We start from the raw sequence: 23,845 nt of genomic DNA, 5'->3' as shown, positions 1-23,845 counted from the left end.
AGTTGCCAGCACCGTCTTGGGTTCTGTTTACCAAACTTCAATATGACATTGTCCTTTATTGTTTTGAGTATTGTAAAGGAATAGTAATATGAGAACTGCTTTGAATTTTTTTTTTATGTAAATATGTCAGTAAAATCTAAATTGTCAATCAAGAAAACAAAAATGTCACACCCAAATTCATTGCTTCTCACAGGAGTTTGAGTATTGCATATATTGAAGTAAAACTGTCCACCAAGCCATATCTCCTGAAATGTCATGGCATTGCTTATTGGCTTCAAATGTTATAATTGTTGGTGTCAGACTGAAATGGCAGGAGAGTTCATTAACAAACTATCAAACGTGTGTGTGTATAGACCTCCCAAGTGAATTATGATGTAGGAGTTGAGGATTCATGTAATATTGTTAGGGGGAAATTAAAGAAATGGAAAATGTATGTACAAAATATTTATAAAAAAGGAAAACATTACACATTAACATCACTTAGAAAATATAAATGTTTTCAAATGGTAGTGGTCAGTTACAGTATTAAACCAGACATGGGTAGAATCCCACAGATGTTTTTGCTTTTTTTTCTATCACTGTTCAATACATGGTCAACCTTTCTCTACATTCCTCCCACATTTAAAAAAAAAAACTTTCTATAAACCAAAAACGATTAGAGAAACCTCCAAGACGACACACCTGACTTGGTAAGGCCACTGTGGTTAAAGTGGCTCTATGGACTGACTGACTGGAGGACTACAGTGCATATTTCTCTTCTCTCATTGGTATGCTCTACCATGTGTTCCCTTCCCTTCCTTCTGCAGACACACACTCATTCCACTCAGCAAAAGGTGAACCATTCATATGCTGCATAATGCTGTCTGGTTGTCTCATCAAACCTGTCAAACTCACTGAACTTGTGAGGAGAATATCAACAGTACCCAGCCCAGGAAAGTCCCCCAAATGACAACGGTGACCTTTTACAGTAGCAAAGAGAGGGATTGGAGGAGGACAATATGTAGTGTCAAAAGAGCCAATAGAATTGAGCTAATGTACTGCTGGAGACAATTGGAAACATGAGAAGGAATAGGAAGGAACACGGAGATCTGCTCTAAACTTCTGCTAATCATTCAAAATCCTACCCTGTTCTACACCGAGAGGATGATATCAGGTTTCAGCTTCAAGCAGAATAGGGAGTTCGGTAGAGTTTAGGAGAAAATGGATGGCATCTGATGATAAAAGCTCAGTAGGGCAGTCTCCTTAGCGTGGGTCGTACATGTTGGCCAGTTTCTTAAAGCGTGGTCCCCAGTCGTTGAGGTAGTCATAGTCCTGGTCGCTGTCTGAGCTGGCTGAGGAGATGGAGCTCAGGCTGCCTGCCAGGGAGCCATCACTCTCGTAGTCATAGATCAGAGCTGTGTCGTAGGGAGGGACGTTGGGGTCATGGTCTGCTGCCTCCAGGCCCTGTGGAGACACACAGGCAAGAAATTCATTAGTTTCTCTCAGGGGATTTGGACCGTTCTTATTTCAACTGACTAACAATAGGCCAGGGCCATGATGGAATCCTCTCTCTCACATCATTGATGAAGTCCTCAATGTCAGTGGGGTCCGCTGGGGGTTTCCGTGGATACGAGGGGGAGGGCAGGTTGTCTGGGTAGTCTTTCCTGAGTGGCTGCTTTCCCCTGGGGATGCCAGTGATGGGAGGGTAGAAGGATATTGGGAGTGGTCCCACATCCACTGGGTTCCTCAGTAGGTCAATGTTGAAGGCATTCTAGTGAGAGAAAAGGAGGAGGAATATGAAGTGTCTATAGGACGAGAGGCGATGATGTCACCAGATAACTGTTTTCTGCCAGATGTAACATGTTATGTTGTCTGACCTCATCCTCCTCTCCACCACCCTGCTCGTCATAGTTCAGGACGTTGTCACGGATGTCTTCGTCTGACTCCCCCACCAGCAACCCCTCTCCTTTCTTCATATGATGCCGTCTGCAGTTACCCACGGCTACAGCCAGGAGCAGCAGCACTGAGAACACAGAGACCCATCTCACTGCACAGAAACATTTGGGAAAATGTGTGTGTTCATGTAGCGATGTGCTTTGTTCAGGTGTTGTGAGGGTTTACATGAGGTATAGCTTACATAGCAGGAGTGCGATGCTGGCCATGATGACCAGTAAGGCGATGAAGCTGACACCAACTCGTGTTCCGAATATGGCAGCAGCTTCGGTCTTACATTCACCGTCTTTCCCACACAGACACACAGTCACATTGACCTGAGCATATGCACCGAGATTAGGGGTGCCAGAGTCAGTCACCAACACAGTGACAGAATATTCCCCTATCTCCAGCTCTACCAGGGGTCGCAGCACTGCATGAGTCTCTGGAGAGAGAGAGTGACACAAACACAGATAGAGAGAGAGGGAGTTTGGAAGACATAGCATACTATTCCATAACCCATTCTGCATGGACTTTAGGAGTATCTAGTCCTGTCCTTGCTATATATAGTCCTTACCGTTGACCTGTATGATGGTCCAGTTGGCAGACACATTAATGTCTTGCAGGTGGAAGGTGAAGGGTTCCGCGTGAGGGGGCAGGTCCTCATCCACAGCAGTCAGGAACAGACCAGATGTCTTCCGGCCTGACACGCTGCACACCGTCCCCATCAGGGGGAACAGCTGAGGGAGGAAGTCATTGGTCTCCCGCAACGTGATCACCAGAGACGCTGTGGTCGAGATTCCACCAGCATCTAGGAGGAAATGGCATCATTATTCACTGTCACTTCCTGCTTGACCTCATGTCTCCAGTTACGTGAGGTGAAGCAGTGGCTAACTCGGGATACTCACCTGTGTCTGTGACTCTGATGACTGCATTGTAAATGTTGTTCTTGACGTGAGGGGAGCGGACTTTGAACGGTTTCCTGGCTGTGATTTCTCCAGTCTCGTGATTGATTATAAGCCATCCCTCAGGATCTCTGAGTATGTCATACCTGATGGAAATGACAGTAATGTTTTAGTTTCCTTTTTCATACACATACAGTACATAAACATATATATTGTTATGTTTTCAGAGTTCTCCAGTGCACCAATCTTACTTGAGTTTTGCATTATCAGGATCGTAGGCAATGTTACTGGCCAGCACGGTGCCAGGGTCCACAGACTCAAGAACCACGATCTCTATGGGGTCTTTATTGAAGCGTGGGGCCTCGTTCTCATTCACCACGGTTACCACCACTGTGGCACTGCTTACGGGGTCCTTGGGGGCCTTGATGCTGAGAGGGTTCACATTCTCCACTGTCAGAGTCAAAGTATACACCTCCTGGGTCTCGTAGTCCAGAGCCTGCAACAACAACAAAAAAAGGCAGAGGTTTTGAAAAACAACTTGGATAGTGTGGGTTTGACATACATGTTGAGAAATAACTAAACTACATACCGTTCCATAGTGATTAGTCACAGCACAGGACTCTTAACGGAATGTATTGTGGCCTGGTGACTTGCAGTTCAGTTAGTCACCACTAGATGGGGTAACAGTGTCATGTTTCAAGGCCTGGCTCTGACCACTGTGTGTGATCACATGCTCGATACTCAAAATAAACTGGATGAACTGATTGTCATGTTTGTCATTCTAACATGGAGCCAGAATGTCCCCCACACATTCCCTCCCGTCCTCCTACCGGATGGAGAATAGCTTACCTTCACCACTGACAGAATACCCTCGTTGGTCACAGGGTCTGTGCGAATGGCAAAGTTCCTGGAGGGGTTGCCCTTGGCGATAGTGTATTTGGTCTCCCAGTTTCCTGTCCCTGGCTCATCATTGTCTGTGGCGTTGACCCAGCCAATCACGAAGTCTACTTTGTTCTCCACAGCTGACATAGTGTACTGTATTCAGGAAACAGAGACACAAAGTAGTTGTGCTTAGTTTATATAAACACATGTGAATGTCTATATTTTGAAGCTGGCCTGAATGATGTGTCCATATCGTTTATATCATCTGATTAATGGAAGGGAGCTAACAGCTTCTGAGAGATTAAACAGTGAAACTCACCAGGTCTGGGGAGAATCGTGGGGGATTGTTGTTGATGTCAGTCACATGTATGACTGCATTGGCAAGACTGGTTAACCCCATGCCTGACATGTCAGCAACCTGCAGTGTCAACCTAAAACCTTTAACTACCTGTAAGGAATGCACGGATGTTCACAGTCATTTATGGCACATACGGTATATTATTTGACATGAATTTGTTTTTCCTTTCAAACACCTTTCAAAATATTGTGCTTCTGTTGAACCAGAAAGGGCATGACCTAAATAATGGGTCAATGAAAAGACAAAGGAAGAGCCCTTATACCTCCCAGTCTAGGCCCACGTCTCGTGTGTAAATGGCCCCTGTCTCGTTGTTGATGCCAAACATGGTCTTATTGATGCGGAGAGGCGGGATGCTCTCCTGGCCAATGATGGAGTAGCTCAGGATAGCGTTGTCTGTGGTTGGGTCGTCAGCATCAGTCGCAGTCACAGACATCACAGATGTGCCTAAAACAACATCAATCACTCTCTCAGTTCACTACCCAATCAGTTGGCATTTTGTGTATCGACTGCATGTACATCCACAGCGTGTGTAGGTGATGCATGTGTTTACCTGGTACGGAGAATTCAGAAACGGATCCAGCAAACTCTTTCTGGGAGAAGTTGGGCCGGTTATCATTTTGATCCAGCACTACGATCTCAATGGTGGAGGGATTCTCCAGTCTCTCTCCACTGGGCGACAGGGCAAAGGCTTTCAGCTGTAGAGAACAGAAACAGAACATTACTCATATGCTTCTCGACATCCTCTTTTCATTCATAGTGTTTGCTGTTCTTACACGATTCTCAGCTTATTGACTGTGATTGATTTGGGTCTATATGCAGCTGCTCATGTAGGCCTACGAAGAAAGCACCCCACTATAGTAACAGACTTGTGCGCAACTTCCCTTCTCACTCAACCATGACAGTCAATGTAATAAAATCGCAGTGGTAGATGTTTAGTTGAAAAACATTGAATGACATACTAACGTTGATATTATGTCACGTGACATTCCTTGTCACCCAAACCAAAGAAGGGGTCTGGCTGACATAGTGTAATTTACATGTCAAAGGCAATGGTGCTAATGTCTCTCTTGTGAGTTGTACCGTGAAGCTTCTGTTTTTCTCTCTGTCCAGGGGAATCATGCTCCTGATCCAGCCCGTTTTATCGTCTATCTCAAACAGGTCCTTAGGGTCCTGGTCAACCCCTGGTCCTTCCAGCTTGTAGATCACTTCTCCGGTGAAAATCTTGTCTGATTTGATCTGGAAGAACAAACAACACAGGATGATGGCTGGGTGAGAATCTCATTGGAAGGGTGAGAGGAGAGTGAGCTGAACAGAACAGCACATAGAGTACCAGATGTGAATGTGGTCACTGATGGGAACAGAGAGGGAGAGCAACAGCACATGACTGGTCAGTGGTTCTGGAGGTCAGAGAGGCCAGCGTGGCTCTTTCATGCTCAGTTTAAAAGGCTGTCTGGACAATAACCATGTTCACTGAGAGCAGTGGGTTGTCTTGATCACATGTGACTGATCTTACATACCATGTTTTGTAAGATCAATTTCACTGGACCATAAAGTGTCAGCGTTACTCTAACATTTACATCTTAGTCACCTAGCCAACACTCTCGTCAGTTAATGTATGTATAGAGGCCCTAGCATCAGTATAGATATGAGATGACATGATTCATTCAGTACCTGGACCAGGTTTTCAGGGACTTGCTTACTGTTCTCCAGCACCCTGATTGGAGGGATGATCCAGTCCCTCTTCACCCTGCTCAGACCTCCGCTGCTCCTCTGTCTCCATGGATACAGGACCACTGGGTTAAGGTCCTCCCTGCCTGTTTGGCTGCTGCTCCCGACCTAGGGGCAACAGAATGGGATTCATTTAAGAGCGCCATTTTTCACAATTCATTCAATGGCAATTTCCATTTAGATGGTCTGAGTGAGGGCCATACATTTCTGGATGAATGAAGTCGTTTAAATCATGATTCATATTCTTCATGTCAAGGAGTACAGAACCCAAATACATTTGTATATTTTTGGTAGTCGTACTGTGGCTACTAATATCAGTTGGTGAGGGTTGCAGCAGTTGGCCTCTCTCTGTGGCCTGGTGGTGGTTGAATGGTGACCCCCCCGCTGCCCCGTCCCTAATGTGGAATCCACTGGGCTGGGGCAGGTGATGGGGTGAAGAGGCATGGGTTCAAGTTTCACACACCATCTCCAGTGCTTAATTTGTCAATTGGGAGGTGCCGGAACAAAAAGTGAGCCCGACAGGGGGGGGGTGGCTCTGAGGTACTGGAACACATGTAAATCACCTTTGAGGTGCACACGTGGGGATTTTTTTTTTTTGTAGCCTCGGGCCCAGTAAGATGTTGGCCTTTTATAAGAGCATTTCATGCAATTCTACATCATTTTAGATGACTGGAGACTTTACCTCACAAATGATAGGCTGCTTTTACAGTGAGACAGACTCTGAGATCAATACATTTATTTGTATTTTATTTTACTAGCAAGTCAGTTAAGAACAAATTCTTATTTTCAATGATGGCCTAGGAACAGTGTTCAGGGGCAGAACGACATGTACCTTGTCAGCTCGGGGTTTGAACTTGCAACCTTCCGGTTACTAGTCCAACGCTCTAACCACTAGGCTACCCTGCCGCCCCAGAGTAGCTGACATGACGACATTGTATTGAATCCTTCAATAGCCTAGGTGTGTGGAGACATATACACTGAGTATACCAAACATTAGGAACACCTTACTACTATTCAGTTGCCACACACCTCCCCCCCACCCACCACCACCACTTTGTTTTGGACTCAGAACAGCCTCAACTCTACAAGGTGTTGAAAGTGTTCCACAGGGATACTGGCCCATGTTGACGTCAATGCTTCCCACAGTTGTGTCAAGTTGTCTGGATGTCCTTTGGGTGGTGGACCATTTTTGATACACAGGGGAAACTGTTGAGTGTGAAAAACCCAGCAGTGTTGCAGTTCTTGACACAAACCGGTGTGTCTGTCACCTACTATCCAGCCTCATAGACTTTAGTTAGTATGATATTCTACGTTTGGCAGATGGTTACTTTAGGCAAAAATGAAAGTAGTGTGGTTGGTCGGGGTGGATGGGTGGGAAAAACCTTAGCATTTTAGCTAATTAGCTACATTTGAACTACTTACTACTTTTTAGCTACTTTACAACTACTTAGCATGTTAGCTAACCCTTCCCCAATCCTTAACCCTATAACCCCTAGCCTATCTAATGTTAGCCAGCTAGCTAACATTGGCCACCTAGCTAGAATTCGTAATATATCATACGTTTAGCAAATTCGTAACACAATGTACATTTTACAAATTCGTAAAATATAATATGAATTGTAATTCATAACATATCATACGAAATAGGTGAAGGACATCCACAAATAAATACATACCATACGAAGTGTAATATACCATACTAAATGGAGTATCTCGGATTCACGTACATAATAATATGAAATGGTCTGAGACCAGGTTGTACTACCATACCCCATTCAAAGGCACTTAAATCTGTTGTCTTCCCTATGTCTTCCCTTTAAAAATGCTTTCCTCACAATCTTATTAAAAAAGCATGCCCCGTTCAAATAAATTTGAACCAGGAACAGATATAGCCCGTGGTTCACTCCAGACCTGACTGCCCTTGACCAGAACAAAAACATCCTTTGGCGTAAGCCATTAGCATTGAATAGCCCCCGCGATATGTAACTTTTCAGGGAAGTTAGGAACCAATATACACAGGCAGTTAGGCTAGCTTCTTCAAAGGCTAGCTTCTTCTTTCAGAAGAAGAAATGTGCATCCTGCAGCACAAACTCCAAAAAGTTCTGGGACACGGTAAAGTCCATGGAGAATAAGAGCACCTCCCCCCAGCTGCCCACTGCACTGAGGCTAGGAAACACTGTCACCACCGATAAATCCTCAGTAACTGATCATTTCAATAAGCATTTTTCTACAGCTGGCAGTGCATTCCACCTGGCCAACCCTACCCTGGTCAACAGCCCTGCACCCCCCACAGCAACCTGCCCAAGCCTCCCCCAAATCCAGATAGCTGATGTTCTGAAAGAGCTGCAAAATCTGGACCCCTACAAATCAGCAGGGCTAGACAATCTGGACCCGCTCTTTCTAAAATTATCAGTTGAAATTGTTGCAACCCCTATTACTACCCTGTTCAACCTCTCTTTCGTGTCGTCTGAGATCCCCAAAGATTGGAAAGCTGCCGCGGTCATCCCCCTCTTCAAAGGGGGAGACACTCTAGACCCAAACTGCTACAGACCTATATCTATCCTACCCTGCCTTTCTAAGGTCTTCAAAAGCCAAGTTAACAAACAGATCACCGACCATTTCGAATCCCACCATACCATCTCCGCTATGCAATCTGGTTTCCGAGCCGGTCATGGGTGCACCTCAGCCACACTCAAGGTCCTAAACGATATCATAACCGCCATCGATAAAAGACAGTACTGTGCAGCTGTATTCATCGACCTAGCCAAGGCTTTCGACTCTGTCAATCACCACATTCTTAGCGGCAGACTCAACAGTCTTGCTTTCTCAAATGACTGCCTCGCTTGGTTCAACAACTATTTCTCAGACAGAGTTCAGTGTGTCAAATCGGAGGGCCTGTTGTCCGGACCTCTGGCAGTCTCTATGGGGGTGCCACAGGGTTCAATTCTCGGGCCGACTCTTTTCTCTGTACATCAATGATGTCGCTCTTTCTGCTGGTGATTCTCTGATCCACCTCTACGCAGACGACACCATTCTGTATACATCTGGCCCTTCTTTGGACACTCTGTTAACTAACCTCCAGACGAGCTTCAATGCCATACAACTCTCCTTCCATGGCCTCCAACTGCTCTTAAATGCAAGTAAAACTAAATGCAGGCTCTTCAACCGATCGCAGCCCGCACCTGCCCTCCCGTCCAGCATCACTACTCTGGACGGTTCTAATTTAGAATATGTGGACACCTACAAATACGTAGTTGTCTGGTTAGACTGTAAACTCTCCTTCCAGACTCACATTAAGCATCTCCAATCCAAAATTAAATCTAGAATCGGCTTCCTATTTCGCAACAAAGCATCCTTCACTCATGCTGCCAAACATACCCTCGTAAAACTGACTATCCTGCCGATCCTTGACTTTGGCGATGTCATTTACAAAACAGCCTCCAACACTCTACTCAGCAAATTGGATGCAATCTATCACAGTGCCATCCATTTTGTCACCAAAGCCCATATACTACACACCACTGCGACCTGTACGCTCTCGTTGGCTGGCCCTTTTTTCATACTCGTCGCCAAACCCACTGGCTCCAGGTCATCTATAAGTCTTTGCTAGGTAAAGCCACTCCTTATCTCAGCTCACTGGTCACATTAGCAACACCCACCCGTAGAACGTGCTCCAGCAGGTATATTTCACTGGTCACCCCCAAAACCAATTCCCCCTTTGGCCGCCTTTCCTTCCAGTTCTCTGCTGCCAATGACTGGAACGAATTGCAAAAATCACTGAAGCTGGAGACTCATATCTCCCTCACTAACTTTAAGCACCAGCTGTCAGAGCAGCTCACAGATCACTGCACCTGTACATAGCCCATCTGTAAATAGCCCATCCAACTACCTCATCCCCATACTGTTATTTATTTTTGCTCCTTTGCACCCCAGTATCTCTACTTGCACATTCATCTTCTGCACATCTATAACTCCAGTGTTTAACTGCTAAATTGTAATAATTTCACCACTATGGCCTATTTATTGCCTTACCTCCCTTATCTTACCTCATTTGCACACACTGTATATATACATTTTCTCTATTTTGTTATTGACTGTATGTTTATTCCATGTGTAACTCTGTGTTGTTGTTTGTGTCGCACTGCTTTGCTTTATCTTGGCCAGGTCACCGTTGTAAATGAGAACCTGTCTCCTCCCCTTTATCCACACGGACTGAAGTTATTAAGGGACATCACTATGGGATCATAGCTTTTACCTGGATTCACCTGGTCAGTCTATGTCATGGAAAGAGCAGGTGTGCTTAATATTTTGTATACTCAGTATCTATTGTACACTGAACAAAAATATAAACGCAACATGCAACAATTTCAAAGATGTTACTGAGTTACAGTTCATATAAGGAAATCAGTCAATTGAAATAAATTCATTAGGCTCTAGTCTATGGAGTTCACATGACTGGGAATACAGTATGTATACAGTGCCGTGGAAAAGTATTTTCCCCTTTCTGATTCTCTGTACTTTTGCATATTTTTGATACTGAATGTTATCAGATCTTCAACCAAAATGTAATATTAGATAAAAGGAACCTGAGTTTACAAATAACCTCTATTATATGATACTTATTTGATTTATTTAATTAACAGCTTTGCAACACCCAATTCCTCTGTGTGACAAAGTAATTGCCCCCTTACACTCAATTAGCTACAATGCCTGCAACAAAAAGATTCCTGTAGTTGATGATCAGTCTCTCACGCCGCTGTGGAGGAATTTTGGCCCACTTTTCCATGCAGAACTGCTTTAACTCAGCGACAGGGTTTTCAAGCATGAACTGCTTGTTTCAAGTCCTGCCACAACACCTCTATTGGGATTAGGTCTGGACTTCGACTAGGCCATTACAAAACGTAAAATGTGTTGCGTTTTAGCCATTTTCATGTCGACTTTATTTTTGTGTTTTGGATCATCGTCTTGCTGTATGACTCAGATGTTCGATGGTCCGAAGAGTCAAAAGTCTAACTTTTTGGATGACACCAGTTCCATAATGTCTGGTGAAAACAATTACTCTCATGTTCATTCTCATTCTCTATCACGCACACTCTGCGTTTATCTTAAACACTCAGAAACACTCAGACACGCACACCAGCTGTCACCTGTGGATTTAGCTCCTGTGCTTTCCCACCCTCTCTCTTACTCACTTTTACAGACTCTCCTTTATGTTCAACTTTGCACCTGACTAGGGGTTGGGGGTCACTTTACAAATCCACTCTGATGACAGAATTCCTCACACACACGCAAACACACATTCCTTAAGAGAAAAAGCTCAGCATTTAGTGGCAACAAGATGATCACCGATTTTGGCAGATAAGTCTTGTCTATATACAAATTTGCGTGCTAAAAAGATAAAGAAAAGATAACACCTTTTGTTCTCATTCAGCTTTTCATCATCAATCATGAAGTCTGTAGTAACAACTTGTAATTACAGAGTAATAACATGCTAATACAACTAAACAGAATATGGAACATTGACCATAGCCCATTCCTCACATAGCTCTTTCCATACATAAAGACACTGATATGAGAAATACATTATTAGATTGAATCACTATTATGTATTTCGGACATGGTGGTCCTTCCCTGTCCCTTAGGCCTGGAGATATGGCACACTGGCACTTTGTCACGCTGCTGTAATGTACAGTCTGAGGAGAATGTCAACTATGAGTGCCATGTGCAGGCTGAGTTAGGAGCAGACTAATCTTAGAGTGCTCTATATTCCTGACCCCGACCCTAAGCCACTGGTGTAGTCCTCCCTACTCTCATACAGAGATGTTTACACTCACATACCAAGCTAAACAGCAAAGCCTTCTCACATTACACTACCGCTCTGATCACAGATCAGAGATCAAGCTACTGCCAGTCAGAGGCCAAAGGCCCTGTTCAATCAAAATCTGTAACTGGATGGCGCGGTTAACACTGAAACAACATTCCTGTTGAATTCCTGATTCAACATCTCTACTCAACAACAAAAAAGCATATGCTATCAGAATTAGAGAAATACATGTTGCTGTCTAGCCTTGTGAACCAGAACTGACCACTGTGCTCCTGTTTAGGTTTGTGAGATCGGGTTGTTGAATGAGGCTCGAGGTCTAATTTGGAAAGAGCCTGCTACATTCAGAAGAGGATCGGAAGACAGACCCAGTTAACATCATTGTGTTGATCTCCTGTGGTCTCCAACTCCATCTGGGTGGCAAATAAACCCAGGAAGGCTCTGTAATGTCTTAATCTCTTTTCCAGTTCAGCAGTGACTGGGCTACACCTAGGAGTCATCTTACCAATTAGCACCAGTCACCTCTGACAGCTATGGTGAAGGACAGCAGGCCTCCTCTTTCTTCTCACCGATATTAACTGTTTTGGGGACTTTTTCCCAGATACTTTTACACCTTGGCCTCTCACCCTGTGGCCAGCAGTTGCCTGGTGCCTCTTGGGGGTCAACACCCAGGTTAACACAGTGAGAAGTACTGCACTCTGAGGTAGGTAGGTAGGACTGCTCTCTGAAGTAGGTAGGACTGCTCTCTGAAGTAGGTAGGACTGCTCTCTGAAGTAGGTAGGACTGCTCTCTGAGGTAGGTAGGTAGGACTGCGCTCTGAAGTAGGTAAGTAGGACTGCGCTCTGAAGTAGGTTAGTAGGACTGCGCTCTGAAGTAGGTAGGACTGCTCTCTGAAGTAGGTAAGTAGGACTGCTCTCTGAAGTAGGTAGGACTGCGCTCTGAAGTAGGTAGGACTGCTCTCTGAGGTATGTAGGTAGGACTGCGCTCTGAAGTAGGTAGGACTGCTCTCTGAAGTAGGTAGGTAGGACTGCTCTCTGAAGTAGGTAAGTAGGACTGCGCTCTGAAGTAGGTAGAACTGAGCTCTGAGGTAGGTAGGTAGGAGGACTGCTCTCTGAGGTAGGTAGGTAGGTAGGTAGGTAGGTAGGTAGGTAGGTAAGTAGGACTGCGCTCTGAAGTAGGTAGGACTGCTCTCTGAAGTAGGCAGGTAGGACTGCTCTCTGAAGTAGGTAGGACTGCTCTCTGAGGTAGGTAGGTAGGACTGCGCTCTGAAGTAGGTAAGTAGGACTGCGCTCTGAAGTAGGTAGGACTGTGCTCTGAGGTAGGTAGGTAGGTAGGACTGCTCTCTGAGGTAGGTAGGTAGGACTGCTCTCTGAGGTAGGTAGGACTGCGTTCTGAAGTAGGTAGGTAGAACTGCTCTCTGAGGTAGGTAAGTAGGACTGCGCTCTGAAGTAGGTAGGACTGCGCTCTGAAGTAGGTAGGACTGCTCTCTGGGGTATGTAGGTAGGACTGCGCTCTGAAGTAGGTAGGACTGCTCTCTGAAGTAGGTAGGTAGGACTGCTCTCTGAAGTAGGTAAGTAGGACTGCGCTCTGAAGTAGGTAGAACTGAGCTCTGAGGTAGGTAGGTAGGACTGCTCTCTGAGGTAGGTAAGTAGGACTGCGCTCTGAAGTAGGTAGGACTGCGCTCTGAAGTAGGTAGGACTGCTCTCTGGGGTATGTAGGTAGGACTGCGCTCTGAAGTAGGTAGGACTGCTCTCTGAAGTAGGTAGGTAGGACTGCTCTCTGAAGTAGGTAAGTAGGACTGCGCTCTGAAGTAGGTAGAACTGAGCTCTGAGGTAGGTAGGTAGGACTGCTCTCTGAGGTAGGTAGGTAGGTAGGACTGCGCTCTGAAGTAGGTAGGTAGACTGCACTCTGAAGTAGGTAGGACTGCACTCTGAAGTAGGTAAGTAGGACTAAGGTAGGTAGAACTGTGCACTGAAGTATGTCGGTAGGACTGCGCTCTGAAGTAGGTATGTAGGGTAGGCATCTTTTTCTATGAGTCTGCTGTTGACATAAAGTGTCTCACGGTACCAAACCAGACCACATCATACTTTATACACAACCTTTCATTGGTTTATTTGTCTTTATTTGCAGCCTGGTTACTGATACAGCCAAGAGGAGAGGAGAGAATAAGCTGGAAAACGTATTGGGGAAGTTAAAAGTATCAGAACAGATGTGTTGCTGATATTAAGGTCAACACCAACATTTTATATTTTTTTATTATATTTGTTATCTTTTTTTAAGGGAAGGATCAGCTTTAAGATTGCAGATAGAAACTTGCTTCCATCAATGTAATTGTCTGCATCATTTCCAATCCCCCATATATTTTTCAGGTAAATATACAGTTTAAGTTGGATGTTTACATACACCTAAATACATTTAAACTCAGATTCCTGACATTTAATCCTAGTAATAAAGCCCTGTCTTAGGTCAGTTAGGATCACCACTTTATTTTAAGAATGGGAAATGTCAGAATAATAGTAGAGAGAATGATTTATTTCAACTTTTATTTCTTTCATCACATTCCCAGTGGGTCAGAAGTTTACATACACTCAATTAGAATTTGGTAGGATTGCCTTTAAATAGTTTAACTTGGGTCAAACATTGCAGGTAGCCTTCCACAACCTTCCCACAATAAGTTGGATGAATTTTGGCCCATTCCTCCTGACAGAGCTGGTGTAACTGAGTCAGATTTTTAGGCCTCCTTGCTCACACACGCTTTTTCAGTTCTGCCCACAAATCTTCTATAGGATTGAGGTCAGAGCTTTGTGATGGCCACTCCAATACCTTGACTTTGTTGTCCTTATCAAGCCATTTTGCCACAACTTTGGAAGAATGCTTGGGGTCATTGTCCATTTGGAAGACCCATTTGCGACCAAGCTTTAACTTCCTGACTGATGTCTTGAGATGTTGCTTCAATCATGATGCATCTATTTTGTGAAGTGCACCAGTCCCTCCTGCAGCAAAGCACCCCCACAACATGATGCTGCCACCCCCGTGCTTCACGGTTGGGATGGTGTTCTTCGGCTTGCAAGCCTCCCCCTTTTTCCTCTAAACATAACGATGGTCATTATGGCCAAACAGTTCTATTTTTGTTTCATCAGACCAGAGGACATTTCTCCAAAAAAGTATGATATGTGTCCCCTTGTGCAGTAGCAAACCATAGTCTGTCTTTGTTATGGAGGGTTTTGGAGCAGTGGCTTCTTCCTTGCTGAGCGGCCTTTCAGGTTATGTCGATATAGGACTCGTTTTACTCTGGATATAGATACTGAGTTTGAGTTTAGCACTGAGTTTGAAGGTAGGCCTTGAAATACATCCACAGGTCCACCTCCAATTGACTCAAATGATGTCAATTAGCCTATCAGAAGTTTCTAAAACCATGACATAATTTTCTAGAATTTTACAAGCTGTTTAAAGCACAGTCAACTTAGTGTATGTAAACTTCTGACCCACTGGAATTGTGATACAGTGAGTTATAAGTGAAATAATCTGTCTAAACAATTGTTGGAAAAATTACTTGTGTCGTGCACAAAGTAGATGTCCTAACCGACTTGCCAAAACTACAGTTTGTTAACGAGAAATTTGTGGAGGGTTGAAAAACAGGTTTTAATGACTCCAACCTAAGTGTATGTAAACTTCTTACTTCAACTTTATATATCGATATACACTACCGTTCAAAAGTTTGGGGTCACTTAGAAATGTCCTTGTTTTTGAAAGACAAGCAGATTTTTTGTCCATTAAAATGACATAGAATTGATCAGAAATACAGTGTCGATGTTGTAAATGAGTATTGTAGCTTTAAACGGCTGGTTTTCTATGAAATATTTACAACGGCGTACAGAGGCCCATTATCAGCAACCATCACTCCTGTGTTCCAATGGCACGTTGTGTTAGCTAATCCAAAGTTTGCAATTATGTTAGCACAGCTAAAAACTGGTGTTCTGATTAAAGAAGCAATAAAACTGGCCTTCTTTAGACTAGTTGAGTATCTGGAGCATCAGCATTTGTGGGTTCGATTACAGGCTCAAAATGGCTAGAAACAAATAACTTTCTTCTGAAACTCGTCAGTCTATTCTTGTTCTCAGAAATGAAGTCTATTCCATGCGAGACATTGCCAAGAAACCGAAGATCTCATGTAACGCTGTGTACTAATCCTTTCACAGAACAGCGCAAACGGGCCCTAACCAGAATAGAAAGAGAAGTAGGAGGCCCCGGTGCACAACTGAGCAAGAGGACAAGTACATTAGAGTGTTTAGTTTGAGAAACAGACGCCTCACAAGTCCTAAACTGACAGCTTCATTAAATAGTACCTGCAAAACACCAGTCTCAACATCAACAGAGAAGAGGCTCCGGGGTGCTGGCCTTCTAGTGATGGTTGCTGATAATGGGCCTCTGTATACCTATGTAAATATTCCATTAAAAATCAGCCGTTTCCAGCTACAACAGTAATTTACAACATGAACAATGTCTACACTGTATTTCTGATCAATTTGATGTTATTTTAATGGACAAAAAAATGTGTTTTTCTTTCAACAACAAGGAAATATCTAAGTGACCCTAAACTTTTGAACGGTTGTGTATATACAGTACATACATACACATACCCATATACATATATATAAATATATATATATATATATATATATATATATATATATATATATGTATTATACACATAAACATTGAACACAAAGCTTGATATACTAACTATGCACAGTACCTAAATAAATTGTATTTCAAAATCAAAGCATCCAGGATCTTGTTCGCAGTGTTAGATAACGTTTACAGTCAAAAGGTTTGGGGCCACATTTCGACGTAAAAGTCGGCTGCTGTGACAAAAATACTGCTCAGACTGACCCCACACTGAGGAGCTGAAGCAAGACTGTCACACTTTCATGGATAGTGCCAGCAGCAAGGACCCCTGGCAACTCTCTCAAACAGTTGTGTCTAAAAATAGCTTTGAAAGTGTGCCAATCATTTTGTGAATGAAACTTAGCTGCTAAGAGACCAACATCTGTCCCATGGAGTGGACAGTTATTTACTGAAGCTTGGCAAATAGAACATTATGCTGTTGTCTACTATAGTATCCAAGGATTAAATTATTCAAATTCATGCTGTTGAGTCAAGGGTGCTCAGTTTCTCTCTCACACCCACACATCCACCCACCATGGGTGGGACATGGAGGGGGAGCATGACTGATGCCCTTCCATAGAGTGAGAGTTTATATCTTCAGAACTATTACAAGCTTGCACCAACTGTATGATGTATGTCATGAGAGTAGTAACTCTGTTTGAAATGTGTATTTTAGTTTTACAGTGGTAGCTGTGATGTGATAAAACACTTGCTTAATTCACTCCATTTACCTCAGCAGATCATAGTCAGTGCAAGATACACATATTCACTGTTACATATTTAGACAGAAACAAGGTTTTTACAATTAATAATAAGTCATAGCTTTAGAGATGTGCCTCTCTAAAATAGAATATAAAATAGACCCCTAAGTCAGCCATGTGCAAGCTGAGTGGAGGTACTGTCTATCTATGTGAGCCAGCCAGAGTGCCACAGCATGAGCAGGAGGGGAGAGGGAAAGAATGCAGGCAGCATGCCTGACAATCCCTCTGGCCATGGGGTGGAGGGTCAGACAGGTGGCCCTGTTCCCCCTTGGTCCCCCTTCATCACTGTTCCAAAGGTTCTAAATAAGCAGTTCCAAAGTCTTTTAATGAACAGCTATCTACCTCGCTTCCCACCCCCCCAGCTATGGCTGCTTGGGCCTTCTATTATTTGGGGGTGCTAGCCAGGGTTTCACAAGAGAGGTGTCTGAGCTTCATGACTGCTGACCTAATGGGGACAATGAGAGTTACTTAGGACTCCACTCCCAGAGTGTGGGAGTGAAAACAGCGCTTGCTAATTTGGCATGGAATTGTATTAAAGCCTGAGGGAGGTTGTACCAGGACCGAAACCACTTCCTCATCTCATCATGTCACCTTTCTTTCTCTCTCCGAGCTCAGGCTCAGGAGTCTCCCCACCCCTACCACCACCCTTACCACCACCCCTACCACCACCCTTACCACCACCACACCACCCCTACCACCAACCTTACCACCACCACCACACCACCCCTACTACCACCCTTACCACCACCACCACCACCTCTACTACCACCCTTCCCACCACCACCACCCATACCACCACCCTTACCACCACCACCATCGTTACCACCACCATCCCTACCACTACCACCCTTACCACCACCCCTACCACCACCATCACTACCACCACCACCACCACACCTACCACCCTTACCACCACCACCCCTACCACTAATACCACCACCACCCCTAATACCAACGCCAACCCTACCACCACCACCACCCACCCCTACCACCCCTAGCACCACTACCCCCACCTCTACCCCTTATTCACTCCAGGGTCAGTCCTCTTTCAGAGGGTCATGATAGAAGTCCAAGGAGAGACCATTACTGTCCCATTAACACTACTGTTTTTGTTCCGTCAGCCTTGTCTGCCACTGCCATTCCCTTATCTCATTCAAAAGAAAATACATTACCTTTTGTGTCAGAGAGAAAACATCCTTTGATGCAAAGCATAAGGTGCTCTGAATGAGATGGGATAACAAGTGTCCCATTTCAAAATGGTATTTTTCTGTTCCTTTCCATGTAATGTTTGTCACATGTGTTGTGAATGGAACATGAACAAAAAGACTAAATGGAACCTGTTTTCTAACAACATGGAGAGAGACCCTATCCTTTGAAGGGTCACTAATTGGTCAATAACTCAGCTGGTGAAAATGGAGGTAACAACCAAAGCCTGTCACCAGAGTGGCTCTTTCCCAATTCGTCTTTCCTTCATCTTCGTGTTCTTTCTCCTCACTTCACATTGGAGGAGAAGATCCAAGGTCCCTCCACTCAGATCTTTCAGAAAAAGGTGAGGAGAGTGGATGCCAGCAATCAAGGAAATATAATTGGGAAAGAGTAATTTGGAAAGATAATCTCTGGTAACAGTGCACTGGCAGAGTGGTTTTAATGTTGTGTCTGCCCCTGTAGTTGAGGCCCTTCCTGTTCCTGAAACCCAAGTCTGTGTAAAACAGAAAGCATCCACACAGACAGAACAGGCCTGTGATTCACACACGGAGCATCTGTACTGAGTGATTTCTTCCAATGAGCATGAACTCAGCACCGGCTGCTGCTTTATGGACGGATTTGTCCCTGATTTCATGGTTTAGGGAGTGGCCGACTCCTCTTTCCGCACGGGGATTACTGAGCGGGACAAATGGCATCAAGTATGCATCTGGGAACAGCTGCTGGCCAACATGACCGCCTCTATGTACAGAGCCCACGCTCTGTGGGCAGGCCAGTTCATTACAACCCTCTTTCTTTCCCAGGGATATTCTCAAAAGCAACACACCCATAGGGGTATACCTTCCACCCATAGGGGTATACCTTATGTAGTAGGTGTTCGTGAAACCTCACCAGCCACTTTACACTCACTGAGTTGTAACACATCAAACTCACATAGGTTAAACTTACACACAGAGCTAAAATAGTTATCTGATATACTGTATGTAACCATAGTAACTAGGATCACAGGTTTGAAGGATCTTGTTCTGTGGTTTTAGGTCTTTCATATCGGTCCGTTCACAAATAGATTACTGGAAATCTATGGATAATCCAAATCATGCATGTGAATGTACGGGCCTTGAAGTGTAGAGTGGGCATTGGTCTATAGTCTATTGTTGGTGGTTCTGGTATTCGTGTTCTTTGGTATGTGTTTGTACTTAAAGTGTATTGCTTTCAGATTACACATTTTGTGATGCAAGCTAAGCCACATGGGTTGCGTCATCACATACAGTTGAAGTCGGATGTTTACATACACCTTAGCCAACTACATTTAAACTCAGTTTCTCACAATTCCTGACATTTAATCCTTGTAACAATGCCCTGTCTTAGGTCAGTTAGGATCACCACTTTATTTTATGAATGGTAAATATCAGAATAATAGTAGAGAATTATTTATTTCAGCTTTTATTTCTTTCATCACATTCCCAGTGGGTCAGAAGTTCACATACACTCAATTAGTATTTGGTGGCATTGCCTTTAAACTGTTTAACTTGGGTCAAATGTTTCGAGTAGCTTTCCACAAGCTTCCCACAATAAGTTAGGTGAATTTTGGCCCATTCCTCCTGACAGGGCTGGTCAGGAATTGTGAGTCAGATTTGTAGGCCTCCTTGTTCGCCCACGCTTTTTCAGTTCTGCCAACATATTTTCTATGGGCTTGAGGTCAGTGCTGCATGATGGCCACTCCAATACCTTGACTTTGTTGTCCTTAAGCCATTTTACCACAACTTTGGAAGTTTGCTTGGGGTCATTTTCCATTTGGAAGACCCATTTGCGACCAAGCTTCAGATGTTGCTTCAATATATCCACATCATTTTTCTGCCTCACGATGCCATCTATTTTGTGAAGTGCACCAGTCCCTCCTGCAGCAAAGCACCCCCACAACATGATGCTGCCACCCCCGTGCTTCATGGTTGGGATGGTGTTCTTCGGCTTGCAAGCCTCCCCCTTTTTCCTCTAAACATAACGATGGTCATTATGGCCAAACAGTTCTATTTTTGTTTCATCAGACCAGAGGACATTTCTCCAAAAAGTACGATCTTTGTCCCCTTGTGCAGTAGCAAACCGTAGTCTGGATGTTTATGGCGGTTTTGGAGTAGTGGCTTCTTCCTTGCTGAGCGGTCTTTCAGGTTATGTCGACATAGGACTCGTTTTACTGTGGATATAGATACTTTTATACCTGTTTCCTCCAGCATCTTCACAAGGTCCTTTGCTGTTGTTCTGGGATTGATTTGCACTTTTCGCACAAAAGTACGTTCAGCTCTAGGAGACAGAAGGCTTCTCCTTCCTGAGCGGTATGACGGCTGCCTGGTCCCATAGTGTTTATACTTGCATACTATTGTTTGTACAGATGAACGTGGTACCTTCAGGCATTTGGAAATTGCTCCCAAGGATGAACCAGACTTGTGGAGGTTTACAAAAAAAATTCTGAGGTCTTGGCTGTTTTCTTTTGATTCTCCTTATATGTCAAGCAAAGAGGCACTGAGTTTGAAGGTAGGCCTTGGAACACATCCACAGGTACACCTCCAATTGACTCAAATGATGTCAATTAGCCTATCAGAAGCTACTAAAGCCATGACATCATTTTCTAAGCTGTTTAAAGGCACAGTCAACATTTACATTTAAGTCATTTAGCAGACGCTCTTATCCAGAGCGACTTACAAATTGGTGCTTTCACCTTATGACATCCAGTGGAACAGCCACTTTACAATAGTGCATCTAGTCAACTTAGTGTATGTAAACTTCTGACTTCAACTGTACCTGTTCCTCTAACTCACAGTAAGACACATGGCCGCGGGGCCGGCAGCAAACTGTGACTAACTGGCATTCCCCATGGCTGTTTCAATGATCTATTACAAATATCTTCTACAGCTGATGTCGTTTACCATGTGGTTCTCAAATTAGACACACTAATTAAGAGAATGTGACTCAGATAGTTGCCCATTTCAGAACGTTGTCAGCATAAAAACGTATTGTATAGTAGGCTACACACTTTGCCATCATAAATTCAAAGTCATTGCTTAAAAAATAGTTTGAAGTCTTTCTATCCATACTTTTGGAAATTCATTTAGCTGCAAAACTGCAACATCCATAATCATTTCAGGCCATTCAACAGAAGAGGTTACTGAGGGACAATAATTGTCTAGGTCTCCAACCTGGGTTCTATGACATGTATAAACAGCCCTGACTGAATGAGTTTTGAAGTTATGTTAGTAAAATGTCTGTTTACAGTGTCATCCATTATGCGTCTTAAAATGGTGTTGATGACAAGCCTGCTAACAGTCGATCCCCGATTTCTGCCTGGCGTATAAAACATCAGCATTCGTTGGTCATTTACAAGAGTATTCATCATCTGATCTGCAACGGTTCTGAAATGTTTAGATTGGTCCTTTACAAGAGTATTCATCATCTGATCTGCAACGGTTCTGAAATGTTTAGATTGGTCCTTTACAAGAGTATTCATCATCTGATCTGCAACGGTTCTGAAATGTTTAGATTGGTCATTTACAAGAGTATTCATCATCTGATCTGCAACGGTTCTGAAATGTTTAGATTGGTCATTTACAAGAGTCATCATCATCTGATCTGCAACGGTTCTGAAATGTTTAGATTAGCCAATATCCACGTTCACCTCTTCACATGATGTTTCACACTTCTATTGATGAACATCTGTTTATGTTATGTTATGTCCTTTCTAGGGAGTTTTTCCTAGCCACCGTGCTTCTACACCTGCATTGCTTGCTGTTTGGGGTTTTAGGCTGGGTTTATGTACAGCACTTTGAGATATCAGCTGATGTACGAAGGGCTATATAAATCAATTTGATTTGATTTGATTTATGTTAAGCAAAGCATTTCATTCAAATTAAAACATAAAGTATAGATTTACTAAATAAACTGTTCAAAATGTGTCCCAACACAGCCCTAACTCCTGCACTGTGGAAATACAGGACAAACACAGTTAAAACTACTTCAACTTAAATCATGTTTAAACTGCTTTAAATAACACATATACATCCAAGTTCAAGTCTGACAAGCAGACTGTGAGAAAATGTCAAATGTATACCTTTGTAGCTCAGTTGGTAGAGCATGGTGCTTGTAACGCCAGGGTAGTGGGTTCAATTCCCAGGACCAGCCATACGTAAAATGTATGCACGGATACAAGTTGCTTTGGATGAAAGTGTCTGCTAAATGGCATATATATTATAGCCTGAAGTTGAAATGGCTCCAATTCTGTGTGATTTACGAAAGTGTAGGCCATAAAGTATGTAGAGTAACACTAGAACAGTATGATATTTCCTACCTGACCAAGGCCAGCCACCAGCACACACAGCACTGCCAACCCCCTTGATGTCATCTCCTGTGCCAGCATGCGATCTTCTCAATGAACCCCAACACGTACTGTACCCAATGACCACGGTGGCACCTCTTTCTCAAACCAGTTTTAAGAGAAGCTCAGGGTTTCTCACGGTACTGGAAAATGGAAACAAATGTCTCAAATCCAAACCCCCTGTGTGTCTCTCTCCCTCTCTCTGGGCAGTGAGTGCAGAGGCGAGTGAGTGACAGCACATGTGCGCTGGGGTGCATGGGAGGGCTGAAGTCTGAAATTCTAACCCCTTAGCCCCCAGAGTCTCCAACTGGGACACACCCCAGCTATGGGCATGGAAGTAGGGGGTCACTGGATGCAGAGAGAGAGAGAAAGATGGATATATTGAGATAGAAGGGGAGATAGCAAGAGACAGAGAGAAAGACAATTGTAAAGAGTGTGACAGAGGGGAAAGGAGAGATGGAGACAGAAAGATAGAATGATATAGTGAGGGAACGAGAGAAATAGGGAAATAAAGGAGTGTGGAGAGGAGAACGGAAGAGCAGCTGGTGGCTGTGCTGTGTTGAGAGAGCCCTGGTGAAGGTCAGTCCTCAGCAGCAGTGTTCAGTCTGTCACTGCTCTGGCCTGCCTGCCTGCTGTCCCTGACCCTGGAACACACAGCCCAATAGGAGCCTCTGCTGTATGTACACACTCGCACACAACACTGCACTGCACTCACCCTCAACGTACTAATGAAATATTCACTGTCACAAAGAGAACACATGTCCAAAACTACGTCATCTGACTGAACTCCCTAAATTCAGTTAGTGAAGCTCCTCTCTCTACTGTTCTGAACAGGTCACCTGCTTTTCACTAACTCTGGCACAGACACAAGCCTGTTGCCCAGCTGGAGGTAATTAAATGTCCTAAGGGTGCATATGGAACCTTTACTGCCCATGCAGTTCTGTTATGTGTATGTTGGGCCCTCAGAAATATAGACCATTTTCCCAACACCCTTTCATCTTCAGCTGTTTGGAACACCATGTCAAAACAGCGGGTGAAGAAGATCTACTGCTCTCTGTGCATTATAGTATGGCACTTCTTTTATGGCAGTGAGGAATCTTTCAATGTGCTGAATCTCTCAAAAAGCATCCTTGAAGGGTGCCTGACTCTGCTGTTGTGAGGAGTCTTTAAAGAGCAGAGAGGAGGAGATAGTGTTGTTAAGTTTGTAGAGATGTGGAGCTAGGCCTCTCAGCCAGTCCAGACTGT

The 23,845-nt window shown here is 44.0% G+C and overlaps 1 protein-coding gene across 1 annotated transcript; it reads right to left on the bottom strand.

Moving 5' to 3' along the window:
• Nucleotides 1-429: 429 nt before the first annotated feature.
• On the bottom strand, nucleotides 430-22,808 carry LOC115113583 (cadherin-15-like). Its single transcript, XM_029641376.2, has 14 exons — nucleotides 22,574-22,808; nucleotides 5,728-5,892; nucleotides 5,137-5,292; nucleotides 4,607-4,751; nucleotides 4,319-4,500; nucleotides 4,018-4,146; nucleotides 3,666-3,851; nucleotides 3,068-3,312; nucleotides 2,820-2,962; nucleotides 2,489-2,722; nucleotides 2,117-2,356; nucleotides 1,857-2,002; nucleotides 1,556-1,750; nucleotides 430-1,443 (listed from the first exon to the last, which is right to left on the bottom strand). Exons 1-14 carry the CDS (start codon nucleotides 22,640-22,642, stop codon nucleotides 1,243-1,245), a joined length of 2,436 nt encoding a protein of 811 aa, XP_029497236.1. The 5' UTR covers nucleotides 22,643-22,808; the 3' UTR covers nucleotides 430-1,242.
• Nucleotides 22,809-23,845: the final 1,037 nt, after the last annotated feature.

This window comes from Oncorhynchus nerka, linkage group LG28, assembly GCF_034236695.1.
Source record: "Oncorhynchus nerka isolate Pitt River linkage group LG28, Oner_Uvic_2.0, whole genome shotgun sequence".
Classification (NCBI taxonomy): domain Eukaryota; kingdom Metazoa; phylum Chordata; class Actinopteri; order Salmoniformes; family Salmonidae; genus Oncorhynchus; species Oncorhynchus nerka.
This window is presented reverse-complemented; position numbering and strand designations above follow the sequence as displayed.